The 14075-nt window shown below is 42.7% G+C and overlaps 1 protein-coding gene across 2 annotated transcripts in view; it reads right to left on the reverse strand.

Moving 5' to 3' along the window:
- Positions 1–14075, reverse strand: part of rmc1 (regulator of MON1-CCZ1) — an 86560-nt gene that overhangs the window by 3603 nt on the left and 68882 nt on the right. The window contains exons 19-20 of one of the 2 annotated variants that reach the window (XR_005943363.1): positions 5769–5869; positions 1703–1837 (exon numbers count right to left, since the gene is read on the reverse strand). Coding sequence is in view for 1 of the 2 variants with exons in the window: in XM_041190489.1 (XP_041046423.1) it covers positions 1612–1837 (226 nt within the window). In the remaining variant the exon portion in view is untranslated. Of the gene's footprint in view, positions 1–1611; positions 1838–5768; positions 5870–14075 lie in introns of those variants that run through there. The other variant, XM_041190489.1, reaches the window with a different exon arrangement.

The raw sequence follows: 14075 nt of genomic DNA on the forward strand, positions 1-14075 counted from the left end.
ACTTCATCCTAGGGTCTTAAAAGAAATGATTGCTGAGACAGCAGATGCATTGGTTTTAATTTTCCAAAAATCACTAGATTCTGGAAAGGTCCCATCATAATGAATGTGATGCCTATATTCAAGAAAGGAGGGCGATAGAAAGCAGGAAACTACAGGCCAGCTGGCCTGCCATAGGGAAAATTCTGGAATCTATTGAGGTTATAGAAGGCACTTTGAAAACCTCAATGCAATCAGGCAGAGTCAACATGGTTTTGTGAAAGGGAAATCATGTTTGACTAATTTATTGGAGTTCTTTGAGGAAGTAGCAAGCAACCTGGATAAAGGATCCTGTGGATGTATTTGACAAGGTGGCACATCAGTTACTATGCAAAATAAGAGCTCCTGATTAGGAGGCGGGGGGGAGGGGGAGGGGAGACATAGCCTGGATAGAGGATAGGTTAGCTAATAGGAGACAGTGGGCAGAAATGTGTTGGCAAGATGATGAGTGAAGAGCCGCAGAGATCCATGTTGGGGCCTCAACTATTTTCAATTTATATCAATGACTTGGATGAAGGGAACAAATATATGGTTGCTAAATTTGCTGATGAGGCACAGATAGGTAGGAAAGTAAGCTGTGAAGATAAGGAATCTGCAAAGGGATACAGATAGGTTGAGTCAGTGGGCAAAAATTTGGCAGATGGAGTATAATGTGGGAAAAAAAATGAACTTGTCCACCCTGGGAGGAGGATTAGAAAAGCAGCATATTATTTACATGGAGAGAGATTGCAGAACTCTGAGGGACAGAGGGATGTGTGTGTCCTGGTCCATAAATTACAAAAAGTTAGTGTGCAGGTACAGCAAGTGATTAGGAAGGCAAGCGGAATGCTTATTACAAGGAGAATGGTGTATATATAAGGGATGTTTTGCTACAATTGTAGGGCATTGGTGAGACCAGACCTAAAGAAGTGTACAGTTTTGATCTCCTTATTTAAGGATATAAATATGTTATCAGTGCAGAGAAGGTTCACTCAACTGATAGTGGGGTTCGGGGGGGAGGTTGGTCCCAATGGAGTTTAGAATGAGAGGTGACCTTATTGAAAGATATAAGATGCTGAGGGGACTTGACAGGGAGGATGCTGAAAGGATGTTTCCCCTTGTGGGAGAGTCTAGAAATTGGGACACAGTTTGAAAATACGGGGTCTCCCACTTAAGGCAGAGATGAGGAGAATTTTCTCATGAATCTTTGTAATTCTTTTCCCAGAGGATGGTGGAGGCAGGGTCAAGGGATATTTTTTTAGGCCTTGACTAACAAGGGAGTCAAAGGGTATCTTGGTTAGGCTGACTTAAGGCCACAATCAGATCTGCCATGATCATACTGAATGGTGCAGCAGGGTCAAGGGGACGAATGGCCTAATCCTCCTATTTCTTACGTTCATATGTCGTGTTTAAATAAATGAAGTTTACAATTTTGTGTGAATTACTGCTCATTTAAGACTGATACTGAAGTATTCATTTGGGAAAACCACCATTCTAACCTTTTGAAATGTCGAGTGATTAATCCACCTTTTTTTTTTGCAGTAGTGGGACTATTCTCCCTCTCCTGCCAACATGTCTGAAGTGGTTTGTACTTACCTGGTGTAAAGTGTGAACTTCCTCGTAACCGCTGATTCCTCTGCTCAAAAAATTTGAAGGTGGTGTAGAATAGCATCGCATCTCCAGTCTGCCTTGCTGCATCCAAAAACTTGCGCGCTGATATATTGTCATGGCTGCCAACACTTCGAACAAACCGCAGTGCACCCAGAACCTGGTGTTTGGATAGCAAAACTTCCACAATCTCATCATTGGCTGTGGAGAGTCGCTGCAAAGGTGAAATTTCCAGAAAATGTTCATCCTGAGCCAAGTCAATCACATTACCCACAAGAGTACAATGCATGCTGTGTTCTGCAGTGTTTTGTAGAATGAGCAATTGCTTTGTCAACATGAATTCTGCATTGTTGATTAGATTAGGAATATACTGCCAAAAGCATCTGATAACGGAGAGAATGACTACAGTCGTTCTCTACTCATTCAATGCGTTGCCGTCATCTTTTTTGGACAGCCAGATGGGAGACTAACCCTGCCAAAAGACGGATTGTTACAAAGCTTTCATTAGTCTATTGTCTTTGAAACTGTGGCTCACTTTTCACAAACAGCTTGCTTTTATCCATCTGTGGGATTGTCACTGGCAAGGCCAGTATTTATTGCCCATGCTTAATTGCATTTGAGCAGGTGGTGGGGAGCCACCTCCTTGAACCGCTTCAGTCCAAATGGTGTAGGTACACCCACAGTGTTATTAGCAAGAAGTTAGATTTCGACACGGATACTTCCAAGTCAGGATGGCGTGTGGCCTGGAGGGGAACTCGCAGTGTTGGTGTTCCCACGTGTCTACTGCCCTTGTCCTTCAAGGTGGTAGAGGTCATGGGAGGTTTGGCAAGTGGCTGTGTGCAATTTGTAGATGGTGCACACTGCTGCCACTGTGCATCAGCGGTGGAGGGAGTGAATGTTTAAGATGGTGGATGTGCTGCCAATCAAGCGGGCTGCTTTGTCCTGGATGGTGTCAAGTTTCTAGTGTTGTAGGAGCTGCAGTCATCCAGGCAAGTGGGGAGTATTCCATCACACTCCTGAGTTATACCTTGTCGGTGGTGGGCAGACTTTGGGGAGTCAGGAGCAAGTTCATCACCGCAGAATTCCAAGATGGTTATTGCCTGGCAATTACGTGACAAGTGACATTTTGCGACATAGCAGCCAAAATCTGAATATTGTACAGTCTTGCTGCATGTAGATACAGACTACTTCATTCTCTGAAGAGCTATAGGTACTGAACTCTCTGCAACAAACATCCCCACTTCTGACCTTATGATTAAGGGAAGGTCAATAAAACAGTTAAAAATGGTTGGGCCTAGGACACTATCCTGAGGAACTCCTTCAGTGATGTCTTGGGACGGAGATGATTGACTTCTAACAACCACAATCATCTTCCTTTGTGCTAGGTATGACGCCAACCAGTGGAGTGTCCACCCCACCACCCGCTTTCCATTGACTTCAATTTTGTTAAGGCTGTTAAGGTTAAGAATTTTGATCAAATTCTGCCTAAATCTGAGCAACCTAGAAAAATACAACAAAATTCAGTATGGATAGTGATAGCATAACCTAACAGGAGTATGTTGAGGAAACTATTTTAACCAATGATGGAATATGAATCAGAGTAGAAAACTCTGGCACACATAGCAATCATGAGAATCTTTATTTGTTAGGTTTCTAGAAGAGATTTTGTCTGAAGCGGCAAGTAAGGGCAGAGTCCTTTTTATTTAAGATTAGAAATAGAACATTACATTTTGTGCAGCGTTTAAAGTTTTGGGTAGTGTTGGTGGGGACATAGACAACTCTGGAAATGCTTAGTTTATTTTTGATGCAAGTGACGTATCTCATAGGTGAGCTAGGAAGTGTAAAACACAAGACAATAGGGTACAATCCCTGCCTAATATAAATTCCTGCCTCAGCCCTTGTGTTAATTCTTGCTGCTTCAATTGCTTTCTATTTGCATATCAAAACATGACCACCTCAGAAGCTGTATTTACTTTGCATGTTTTTTTTACACACAAGAGTCAGCCCAGTGTATTGTTCAGAGGTTTATAACCCCAGCACCTCCACTGTAGAGCAAAAAAAGCAAACCAACTCCTGTAGAGGGACTGGGAACCTTGTCCTAAATCTTTGCTGACAAGAGGTCTAATAGCATCACTGCACTTAAGGGGAGCTAGATAAACATGAAGTATAAAATCAGGGTAAGTTAAAGAGGGGAGGAGGAGACAACTGAGATGGAACAACAGCACTGGCAACAGAACAGTTTCTAAGCTGTAACTTCAATATAATGCAACACAGGTCCTAGGGTTCTGCATGGTACAGGAATGGATACCTGCAATGTCATACCCGTTTCATGGACATGTTTGAAAGTTCCCCACTGGAGCTCTTGGAATCATCACAACATATTGTATGGCCAATTCATTCTTACATACCAATTAGGAGCAGTAGGAGGCCACTCAGCCCCTTGAGCCTGCTCTGCCATTCAATAAGATCATGGTTGAATGCAACCTCAACCCCAACAACCTTTCACCCCCTTGTTAATCAAGAATCTATCTACCTCTGCCTTAATAATATTCAAAGACTCTCTTCCTCAAAAGATGGTGGAAGCAGAGTTCCAAAGACCCTCAACTCTCAGAAAAAAATTCTCATCTGTCTTAAGTGAGCGACCCCTTATTTTAAAACAGTGACCCCCACCTCCCCACCCCGCTAACCAGGTTCTCCCACAAGAGGAAACATCCTCCCTGTCAAGACTCCTCAGGATCTTAAAGGTTTCAATTAAGTTGCCTCCTACTCTTCTAAACTGCAGTGGATACAAGTCTAACCTGTCCAGCCTTTCCTCATAAGACAACCCGCCCATTCCCGGGATTAGTCTAGCAAACCTTCTCTGAACTGCTTCTAACACATTTACATATTTCTTTAAATAAGGATACCAGTGCTGTACACAGTACTCCCGATGTGTTCTCACCAATGCCCTGTACAACTGAAGTATAACCTCCCTACTTTTGTAATCAATTCCCCTCACAATAAACGATAACATTCTATTACCTTTCCTAATTAACTGCTGTACCTGCACACTAACCTTTTGTGATTCATGAACTAGGACACCCAGATCCACTAAATCTGAGTTCTGCAATCTCTCACCATCTTTTATGCTTCCTGCCAAAATGGACAATTTCACATTTACCCACATTAAGACTCCATTTGCCAGATCTTTGCCCACTCACTTAACCAATCTACGTCACTTTGTAGCCTCCTCTTCACAAATCACTTTCCTGCCTAACTTTGTGTCCTCAGTAAATTTAGCCACCATTCCTTTGGTCCCTTCATCCAAGTCATTGATATAAATTGAACAAAGTTGAGGCCCCAGCACTGATCCCTGTGGCACACCCTCATCACATCCTGCCAACCCGAAAAAGATCCATCCATTTATGCCAACTCTCTGCTTCCTATTAGCCAGCCAATCTTCTATCCATGTCAATATGTTACCCCCTACACCATGAGCTTTTATTTTCTGCAATAATCTTGACATGGCACTTTATCAAATGCCTTCTGGAAATATAAGTAGAGTACATTCACTGGTTCCCCTTTAGCCACAGCACACATGACTCCTTCAAAGAACTCCGATAAATTGGTTAAACACGATTTCCCTTTTACTAAACCAAAGGACTGAGTGCATGCAGTTGTTGGGTAAGAAAGTCTACCTTTTTATTTGTACAAAGCTAATTTAGTTTGTAGTTGGCATTAAACTGAAAATCTATAGTTTAAATTCTGTGGTTGCCAACCTTAATTGGGTTTTTTTTTCAAGGAAACAGTGAAACAACAGCTTAATTAAGATGCAGCTGAAGCTGGATCCTCACTGAATCACTCAGCTAGGCCTTTTGTGTTAGGAGCATATATAAGTACCCAACTTAGTGCGACTTACAATAGAGTGCTGGAGTTGAGCGCTTCAGGGAGTTAAGCGAAGGAAGGAAAGAGGTGTTTGATGGCTTTTGCCTAACCTTTTTCAGTCTCCAGGAATTGATTCTTGCTATGCTACAGGAGAAGCAGCTGGTTAATTGGTGAGTATCTGGTAAATGATTAAGGTTTATTCTAGTCCTAAGGCTCAAAATAATATATTTTGAGTGCGAGGTGAACGGGAGAGGTTAAAAGGTATGGATCGAGAGGCCTACCTGCAGTGAGACCAGCAGCGGAATGATGTCACAAACCACAACATGACACGAGTGCAGGGAAAGCAGCCGATTGGTGACTAGGATTGGTGAGTATTTCTAGTCTTTAAAGTAAAAGAAAGGTCTTTAGTTTGTGCTTAGGTCTCTAGTATTTTTTTTCTCTTTCTTAAAAGTAGTTTGTTAAGTATAAGATCGATACTGGTGCGTAAAAAATTAATAACAATCAAGTGTAAAGAGAAGGGATAATAGAGTAATTATTCATTAAATTAAATAAAATACAATAGTGATGGCAGGACGGGTGATGTGTTGCTGCTGCAGCATGTGGGAACTGCTGGACATCAAGGTGATCCAGAGCAAACACATCTGTAGTAAGTGTCTGCAGCTCGAGGAACTCCATATCTGAGTTGAAGAGCTGAAGTCTGAGCTGCAGACATTGCACCACATCAGGGAGGGGAGAGCTTGGACAGGAGGCGGTCACACCCCTTAGATTAGGTCATTCAAATTTGGTCTCTGATCAGGGACAGGAGGGTGTGACTGCAGGTGAGACAGGTATAGGGGCCCAGCAGGTGGCGTTTAAGGAGCTTCGGCCCCTACAATTGTCCAACAGTAACAAGGTTCTTGCAAGCTGTGTGGACGAGAGTGGGGACTGCAGGGAGGATGAGCGAACTGACCACGGCACCGTGATTTAGGGAGACATTCAAGTAGAGGGAGGAAATAGGAGCATAGTAGTGGTAGGGGACAGTATAATTAGGGGGATAGATACTGTTCTCTGCAGCCATGAGCGTGAGTCCTGAAGGCGGTGTTGCCTGCCCGGTGCCAAGGTTAAGGACATCACCTCAGGGCTGGAGAGGAACCTGGAGTGGGAGGGGAGAGATCCAGTTGTCATCATCCACATTGGTACCAACGATGTTGATAGGACTAGAAAGGAGGTTCTGCTAAAAGAATTTGAACAGTTAGGAGCTAAATTAAAAAGCAGAACCTCCAAGGTAATAATCTCAGAATTGCTAGGGTAAATAAAATCAATGAGTTAAATGCATGGCTCAAAGTTTGGTGTGGGAGGAATGGGTTTCAGATCATGGGGCACTGGCACCAGTACTGAGGTAGAAGGGAGCTGTTCTGGTGGAGTGAGCTTCACTTGAACCGTGCGGTGAACAGTCCTTGCAAATCGAATAACTAGGCCTGTAGAGAAGGATTTAAACTAAATAGAGTGGGGGAGAGGGGATATTTAGGCTAACAAAGAAAAAGGATATGGCAGCATTGCAGGGAGCTAATTAGGTAATGATACCTATAGATACAGGAACGGACAGAGTGTACAAACATTAAAAAAAAGCAGCAAATAGGGTCAAAGGAGGAAAAATGGTAAAAAGGCAAAATTGATCTTAAATGCACGTAGTATTCAGAACAAAATAAATGAATAAACGGCACAAATAGAGGTGAATGGGTATGATCTTACAGCCATTACAGAGACATGGGTTGCAAGGAGATAAATATTCAGGGGTATGAGATTTTTCGAAAGGACAGGCAGGAAGGAAAGGGTGGTGGGGTAGCTTTGTTAGTACGAGATGGAATAAGTATGATAGCATGAAATGATCTTGGATTGGAAGATGTAGAATCCTTATGGGTGGAGGTAAGAAATAACAAGGGGAAGAAGACACCAGTGGGAGTAGTCTCTTGACCCCCCTAACAGTAGCTATACTGTAGGACAGACAATAAATCAGGAGATAATGAGGGCATGTAAAAAAGGCAGTACAATAATCATAGGTGACTTTAATCTTCATGTAGATTGGGAAAATCAAATTTGCAGAGGTAACCACGAGCAAGAATTCATAGAATGTATTTGGGACAGTTTCCTAGAACAATATGTTGTGGATCCAACCAGGGATCAGGGAGAGGGGGGAGCAGGGATGGAGAGGTGAGTGGAGAGGGGGTAGGGGAATGAAGAGGGAGTGGGAGATGAAAAGGGGTTGAGGGAAATGGAGATGGGGCAAGATCCAAACAGGGATCAGGTGATTTTGGATCTGGTAATGTGTAACGAGGCAGGTTTAACAAATGATCTCAGAGTAAAAGGTCCCCTAGGAAACAGTGACCATAACATGGTGGAATTTAAAATTCAGTTTGAGAGTGACAAACTTAGTTCAGAAACAACTGTGATAAACTGAAATAAAGGTAATTACAAAGGAATGAGGGCAGAGTTGGCTGGAGTGGACTGGGAAAGGAGTTTAGCAGAAAAGACAGTTGATGAACAATTGCAGATGGTCAAGAAAATAGTTCATGACTCACAACAAAGGGGATAAACCAACAATGATTAACCAAATAAGTTAAGGACAGTATCAAATTGAAAGAAAAAACGTACAACGTGGCAAAGATTAGTGATAAGCCAGAGGACTGGGAAAGTTTTAAAAACAAAAGATGACCAAAACATAATAAAGAGGGAGAAAATAAATTTTGAGAGCAAACTAGCAAGTAATATAAAAACAGACAGTAAGAGTTTCTTTAAATATAAAAAAAGGAAGAGAAAGGCCAAAGTGAACATAGGCCCCTTAGAGAATGAGGCTTGGGAAATAATAATGGGGAACCAGGAAATGACAGAGGAGTTGAATAAATACTTCGCTTCAGTCTTGATGGTAGAAGATACTAATAACATTCCAAAAATACTAAATAATCAAGGGGAAAAGTGGAGTAGGAAATAAATGCAATAACTATCACTAAAGAAAAAGTACTAAGGAGGCTAATGGGGCTAAAGGCTGATAAGTTCTGTGGACCTGACGGGTTGCATCCTAGGATATTGAAGGAAGTGGCTACAGAGATAGTGGATGCGCTGGTAGTAATCTTCCAAGGATCCTTAGATTCTGGAAAAGTCCCAGAAGATTGAAAAACTGCCAATGTAACACCCTTACTCAAAAAGGGAAGGAGACAAAAACAACAGAGTCTCAGCATGGTTTCATGAAAGGGTAATCATGCTTGACAAATTTATTAGAATTCTTTGAGGTGGTAACAAGCAGGATAGATAATGGGGAACCAGTAGATGTAATATATTTGGATTTCCAAAAGGCGTTCGATAAGGTACCGCACATAAGGCCACTTAATAAGATAAGAGCCCATGTTGTTGGGGGTGGTATATTCGCATGGATAGAGGATTGCCTAACTAATAGAAGACAGAGTTGGAATAAAGGGGGTGTTTTCAGGATGGCAGCCTATAACTGGAGTGCCACAGGGATCAGTGCCGGGGCCAGAAATTACTTACAATATATACCAATGACTTGGATGAGGGAAGATGAGGGATGAGAAAGCAGAGAGTCAGGATAAATGGGTCTTTTTCTGGATGGCAAGCTGTAACTAGTGGGGTGCCACAGAGTTCAGTCCTTGGGCCCCAACTATTTACAAGCTATATTAATGACTTGGATTCAGGGATAGAAGATACTATAGCTAAATTTGCAAATGACACCAAAATAGGTGGGAAAGTAAGTTGCAATGAAGAAATAAGAAATTTACAAATGGATATGGACAGGTTAGGTGAAAAGGCCAAAATTGGGCAGATGGAGTTTAACATGGATAAGTATGATTTTGGTCGGAAGAATAAAAAGGCGACTTATTACTTAAATGGAGAGAAACTTCAGAATGCTTCAGTGCAGAGGGATCTGGGTGTCCTTGTGCATGAATCGCTGAAAGCTAGTATGCAGGTACAGCAGGTAATAAGGCAGGCAAATGGAATTTTGGCATTTAATGCTAAAGGAATAGAGTATAAAAATAGGGAAGTGTTGTTGCAACTGTACAAGGCATTGGTGAGACTGCACCTGGAGTACTGTGCAGTTTTGGTCCCCTTATTTGAGGAAGGATGTAGTTGCATTGAAGGCAGTTCAGAGGAAGTTCACTAGATTGATTCCAGAGATGCGGGGCTTGTCTTATGAGGAGAGATTGAGCAGTTTAGGCCTATACTCGCTAGAGTTTAGAAGGATGAGAGGAGATCTAATTGAGGTATATAAGATGCTAAAGGGGTTAGACAAAGTAGACGTGGAGCAGATGTTTCCCCTTGTGGGGCATTCTAGAATGAGAGGCCATAGTTTTAGGCTAAGGGGTGGTAGATTTAAATCAGAGATGAGGAGGAATTGCTTTTCTCAAAGGGTCGTGAATCTGTGGATTTCATTACCTCAGAGTGCAGTGGATGCTGGGACGTTGAATAAATTTGAGGAGATAGACAGATTTTTAATCAGTAACAGGTTGAAAGGTTATGGGGAGAAATTGGAGTTGAGGCTGAAATGATGGTAATGAATGGCGGGGAAGGCTCGAGGGGCTGAACTGCCTACTCCTGCTCCTAGTTCTTATGTTCTTAAGTCAATGTCCTATTGCCAAGTTTGCGAATGACAAAAATAGGTGGGAAGGCAAGTTGTAAGGATGACAGAGTCTAGAGAGGGATATAGACAGGTTAAGTGTTAGGAAATAGAGGTAATTTGACTAAGTTATATTGATATTTGTTGGTGTTAGGAATGTGTTTTAGCTTTACATGATCTGCATTTCAACATCTGTATGTTAAGAAACGTCAAATGGAGTTTTAGTTTAACTTTATAAAGTTTCTAATGGGGAGTTTTACAACCCCTGAAGAGAAAGTAAATATACAAGGGTAGAAGGATTGGACAGTTGCCTAACAACAGGATCCCAGAGAGGCAGGTCCCTCCCACAGGCACACACCCAGAAGGAGGAAAATAGCAGTTTAGTTTTGGGCAAAAACAGAATTACCTGGAAAAACTCAGCAGGTCTGGCAGCATCGGCGGAGAAGAAAAGAGTTGACGTTTCGAGTCCTCATGACCCTTCGACAGAACTGTTGTTCTGTCGAAGGGTCATGAGGACTCGAAACGTCAACTCTTTTCTTCTCCGCCGATGCTGCCAGACCTGCTGAGTTTTTCCAGGTAATTCTGTTTTTGTTTTGGACTTCCAGCATCCGCAGTTTTTTTGTTTTTATATTAGTTTAGTTTTGGGAGCTGTTTGTGTTCAGTTGGTTAGAAGCTGTGAAGCAGGAGCAGTCTAAAAGGGGACAAATGGCAAGTCCCAAGCTAAGAAAAACCCCAAGGTCCAAGGGAGTGGAAGAAGACAAAGTTCAAAGATGACCTTCTAATCAAAGGAAGGACAGGAACCTCAAAGGTTCTGTTAAGTGAAGTTAAGAATGAGGGGCAGAAGCTCCAAGCTTCAGTTTTAAAGAGACAAAGGCTGCAGAAAGCAGCTTTAAAGTGAGAACAGTTTTCAAAAGGCAGGAAAGTCCAAAGAGATGGCTGAAGGTCTGTAACTCTTTGCTAGGGCATTTGAAACAGTGGAGTACTGTTGACGGCTGAGTTGGTGAGAGAGAGTGCGTGGAAGACAGCTTGAATGCATGTGGTGACCCAGGGAAGAGGAACATTGGAAGGAGAGTTCGAAACCCTGGAGGTGAACTCTTGCGGAAAGCGTCTGAGAGAGCGTTGGTTTGGGAGAAGATTCCAAAGCAAGTTCTTGGTGAGTGGAGATTAGAAGCCATCGTGTGAAAGACGGGGTTCAGTGAGACTCGTTGGTTCATGGTGTGACAAATGTCTGGGAGGGGAGTTGAGGAGAGATCCATAGCATCTGACTGAGGTGGCATTTGTCACTTGGTTTCTGAGTGTGGTGTGTCTGAGAATCGGGTGCCTATTGGTTGACATGGATTGTGTACTTAGTGTGTACATTAGAGTATAAGATAGATCTTGTAACTTGTGTTATCCTTACAAATCTATATACAACTGTAAAGCTATAGTTGTGGGTGAAGGAGTATGTAGATTAAAATCCCCCATGATTATTGCTGTACATTTCTGGCAAGCTCCCATTATCTCTTCTATTATACTCTGTCCTACCGTGTAATTACAATTAGGAGCCTGTACACCACTCCCACAAGTGACTTCTTGCCTTTATCATTCTTCATCTCAACCCAAACCACTTCTACATCCTGGTATCCTGAACTTAGGTCATCTCTCTATAATATCCTAATACCATCATTAATTAACAGATCCACCCCTCCACACTTTCCTAACTGCTTGTCCTTCCTAAATGTCACGTACCCTTCAATATTCAGGTCCCAGTCTATGTCATCCTGTAGCTATGTCTCTGTAATGGCTATCAGATCGTACCTATTTATTTCTATTTGTGCTATCGGTTCATCTGTTTTGTTTCAATCGATACATGGTTTAGATACAGAGCCCTTAGTTTTGTCCTTTCTTTATCTTTGTAGTATCCAGCCTTATCTGCTGATTTACTCATAGGTTTGCACTCTGTCTCATCCTGTCACAGTCTGTTTACCATTTCCCATACTAATATTGGTGTCTCTTGCCTGGTCTCTACTCTTTGGCTTACCACATCTTCCCAGATTTGATCCCTTGCCCCCACTATTACGTTTAAAACCCTCTCTACTTCCCCAGTTAGGCAGCTCACAAGGACACCAGTCCCGGCACGGTTCAGGTGTAGACCGTCCCAACAGTAAAGATCCCACTTTCCCCAGTACGGGTACCAGTGCCCAACAGACCGGAACCCACTTCTCCCACACAAGTCATGCATTCATTTCTCTAATCTTATTTGTCCTATTTGCATGTGGCTCAGGTAATAATCCAGAAATTATTACCTTTGAGGTTCTGCTTCTTAATTTGGTCCTTAGCTCGTCATACTGACTAAACTGAGCCTCCTTCCTTATCCTGCCTATGTGGCTGATACCTACATGGACCGTGACATGACCACTGGATCCTCCGCTCCCACTGCAAGTTCCTCTCCAGTCCTAAGCAGATGTCCCAAACCGTGGCACCGGGCAGGCAACAAAGCCACATCTGGCGCACATTCCAAGGTCCAAGACTACGTGCTGAGGGACGCACTAAAGCTTGGGGCAGCTGCCGCAAAGGCGCAATGGGGAAGGGCCGCTGTCTAAGACCTTTCTGTTACAGTGCACCGAGGGGCTGGGAACTGTAAAGAGCCCCTCGGGGTATACAGCTCAAAATGAATGTCTGCCAATGACTGTAATATTCATTATTTGTACTGATACACCTTGTGATTCATGTTGTAAAAGTTGAACCTGATTGTATTTTTGTGATGGCGATTTTGAAATGGTTTGAAATGTTGTTGAAGATTTATGAATAAAGTATATTTTTGCAAAAAAAAAAGCCATCTAGCCTTTCGCTCTTTGCTACAAAGAATAGTGTCAATCCCCCTTACCATACTCTACAACCACTACATTCCTTTTTGCTCCCCCCACTTGAATGGCTTCCTGTACCACAGTGCCATGGTCAGTTTGCTCGTCCACCCTACAGCCCGCACTCTCAACCAAACAAGCTGAGATAACCTCAGACCTGTTGGACAATTGCAGAGGCTCAACACTCCTGCCCTCTGGGTCCCCTTACCTGCCTCACTCACAGTCACACCCTCCTGTCCCTGGCCACTGACCAAATTAGAAGACCCTATCCTAGATGGTGTGACTGCCCCCTGGCATAAAGCATCCAGGTATCTTTCAGCAGCTCAACCTCCAGCTTAATGACCCTGAGCCGAAGTTCCTCAAGCCACAAATACTTACTGCAGATGTGTTTGGCCTTGGATCACAATGTTATCCATGCAGCTTTGACACATCACCTGTCCAGCCATCCTTAATGTGTTTTAAATAATTACTTAATTATATTAATCACTTATTTATGTTGCTTTCTTATATATTTTACTAACTTTACCACCCACCAAACATTTATATAGCACCATTTCCCCGTAGTACAGCAAGAACCAATTTCTATGCGGGGAGAAAGATAGAAAGAGGAAATGAACAACTCCTTCTCCCCTTTCACTGAACTCCCTTCTCACCAAATTCCAAGTCTTCACTCAGTTAGTCAGCTGCACTCTGTTTTAGTGTGAAGGTTTCTCAATTACTTTCTTCTATTTTTTCCTGAACTGGGATGCCTTGTGTGAGACAAGACAATTGTTCTTTAATACTTCACACCAGTGACTATGTTGGAATTGTGAGCCTTGACTGTGAGTGTCTGCAGTTCATTCCATTAAGTGGCAGGGAAAGAGCCAAATACAATGTTCCCTACACAGATGGTCATGTGTATGCACTTTGTGCAGGAGAAAACAAATGGTTGGATTCTAGCAGTTCCCCTTCCTTTCCTCAAAATAGCCCCAATTGAAAGCAGCTAGCACTCGAGACTGAAACCAAGGTCTTCCTGGTCCAAACAGCTGTTTCACAACCAAACATTGATCAACTCGCAGACACTTCCTCCTACCTCTCCCTGGACCATGACCCCACCACTGAACATCAAGCCATTGTTACCAGGACAGTCACTGACCTCA

This window comes from Carcharodon carcharias, chromosome 6 (genome assembly GCF_017639515.1).
Source record: "Carcharodon carcharias isolate sCarCar2 chromosome 6, sCarCar2.pri, whole genome shotgun sequence".
Lineage (NCBI taxonomy): Eukaryota > Metazoa > Chordata > Chondrichthyes > Lamniformes > Lamnidae > Carcharodon > Carcharodon carcharias.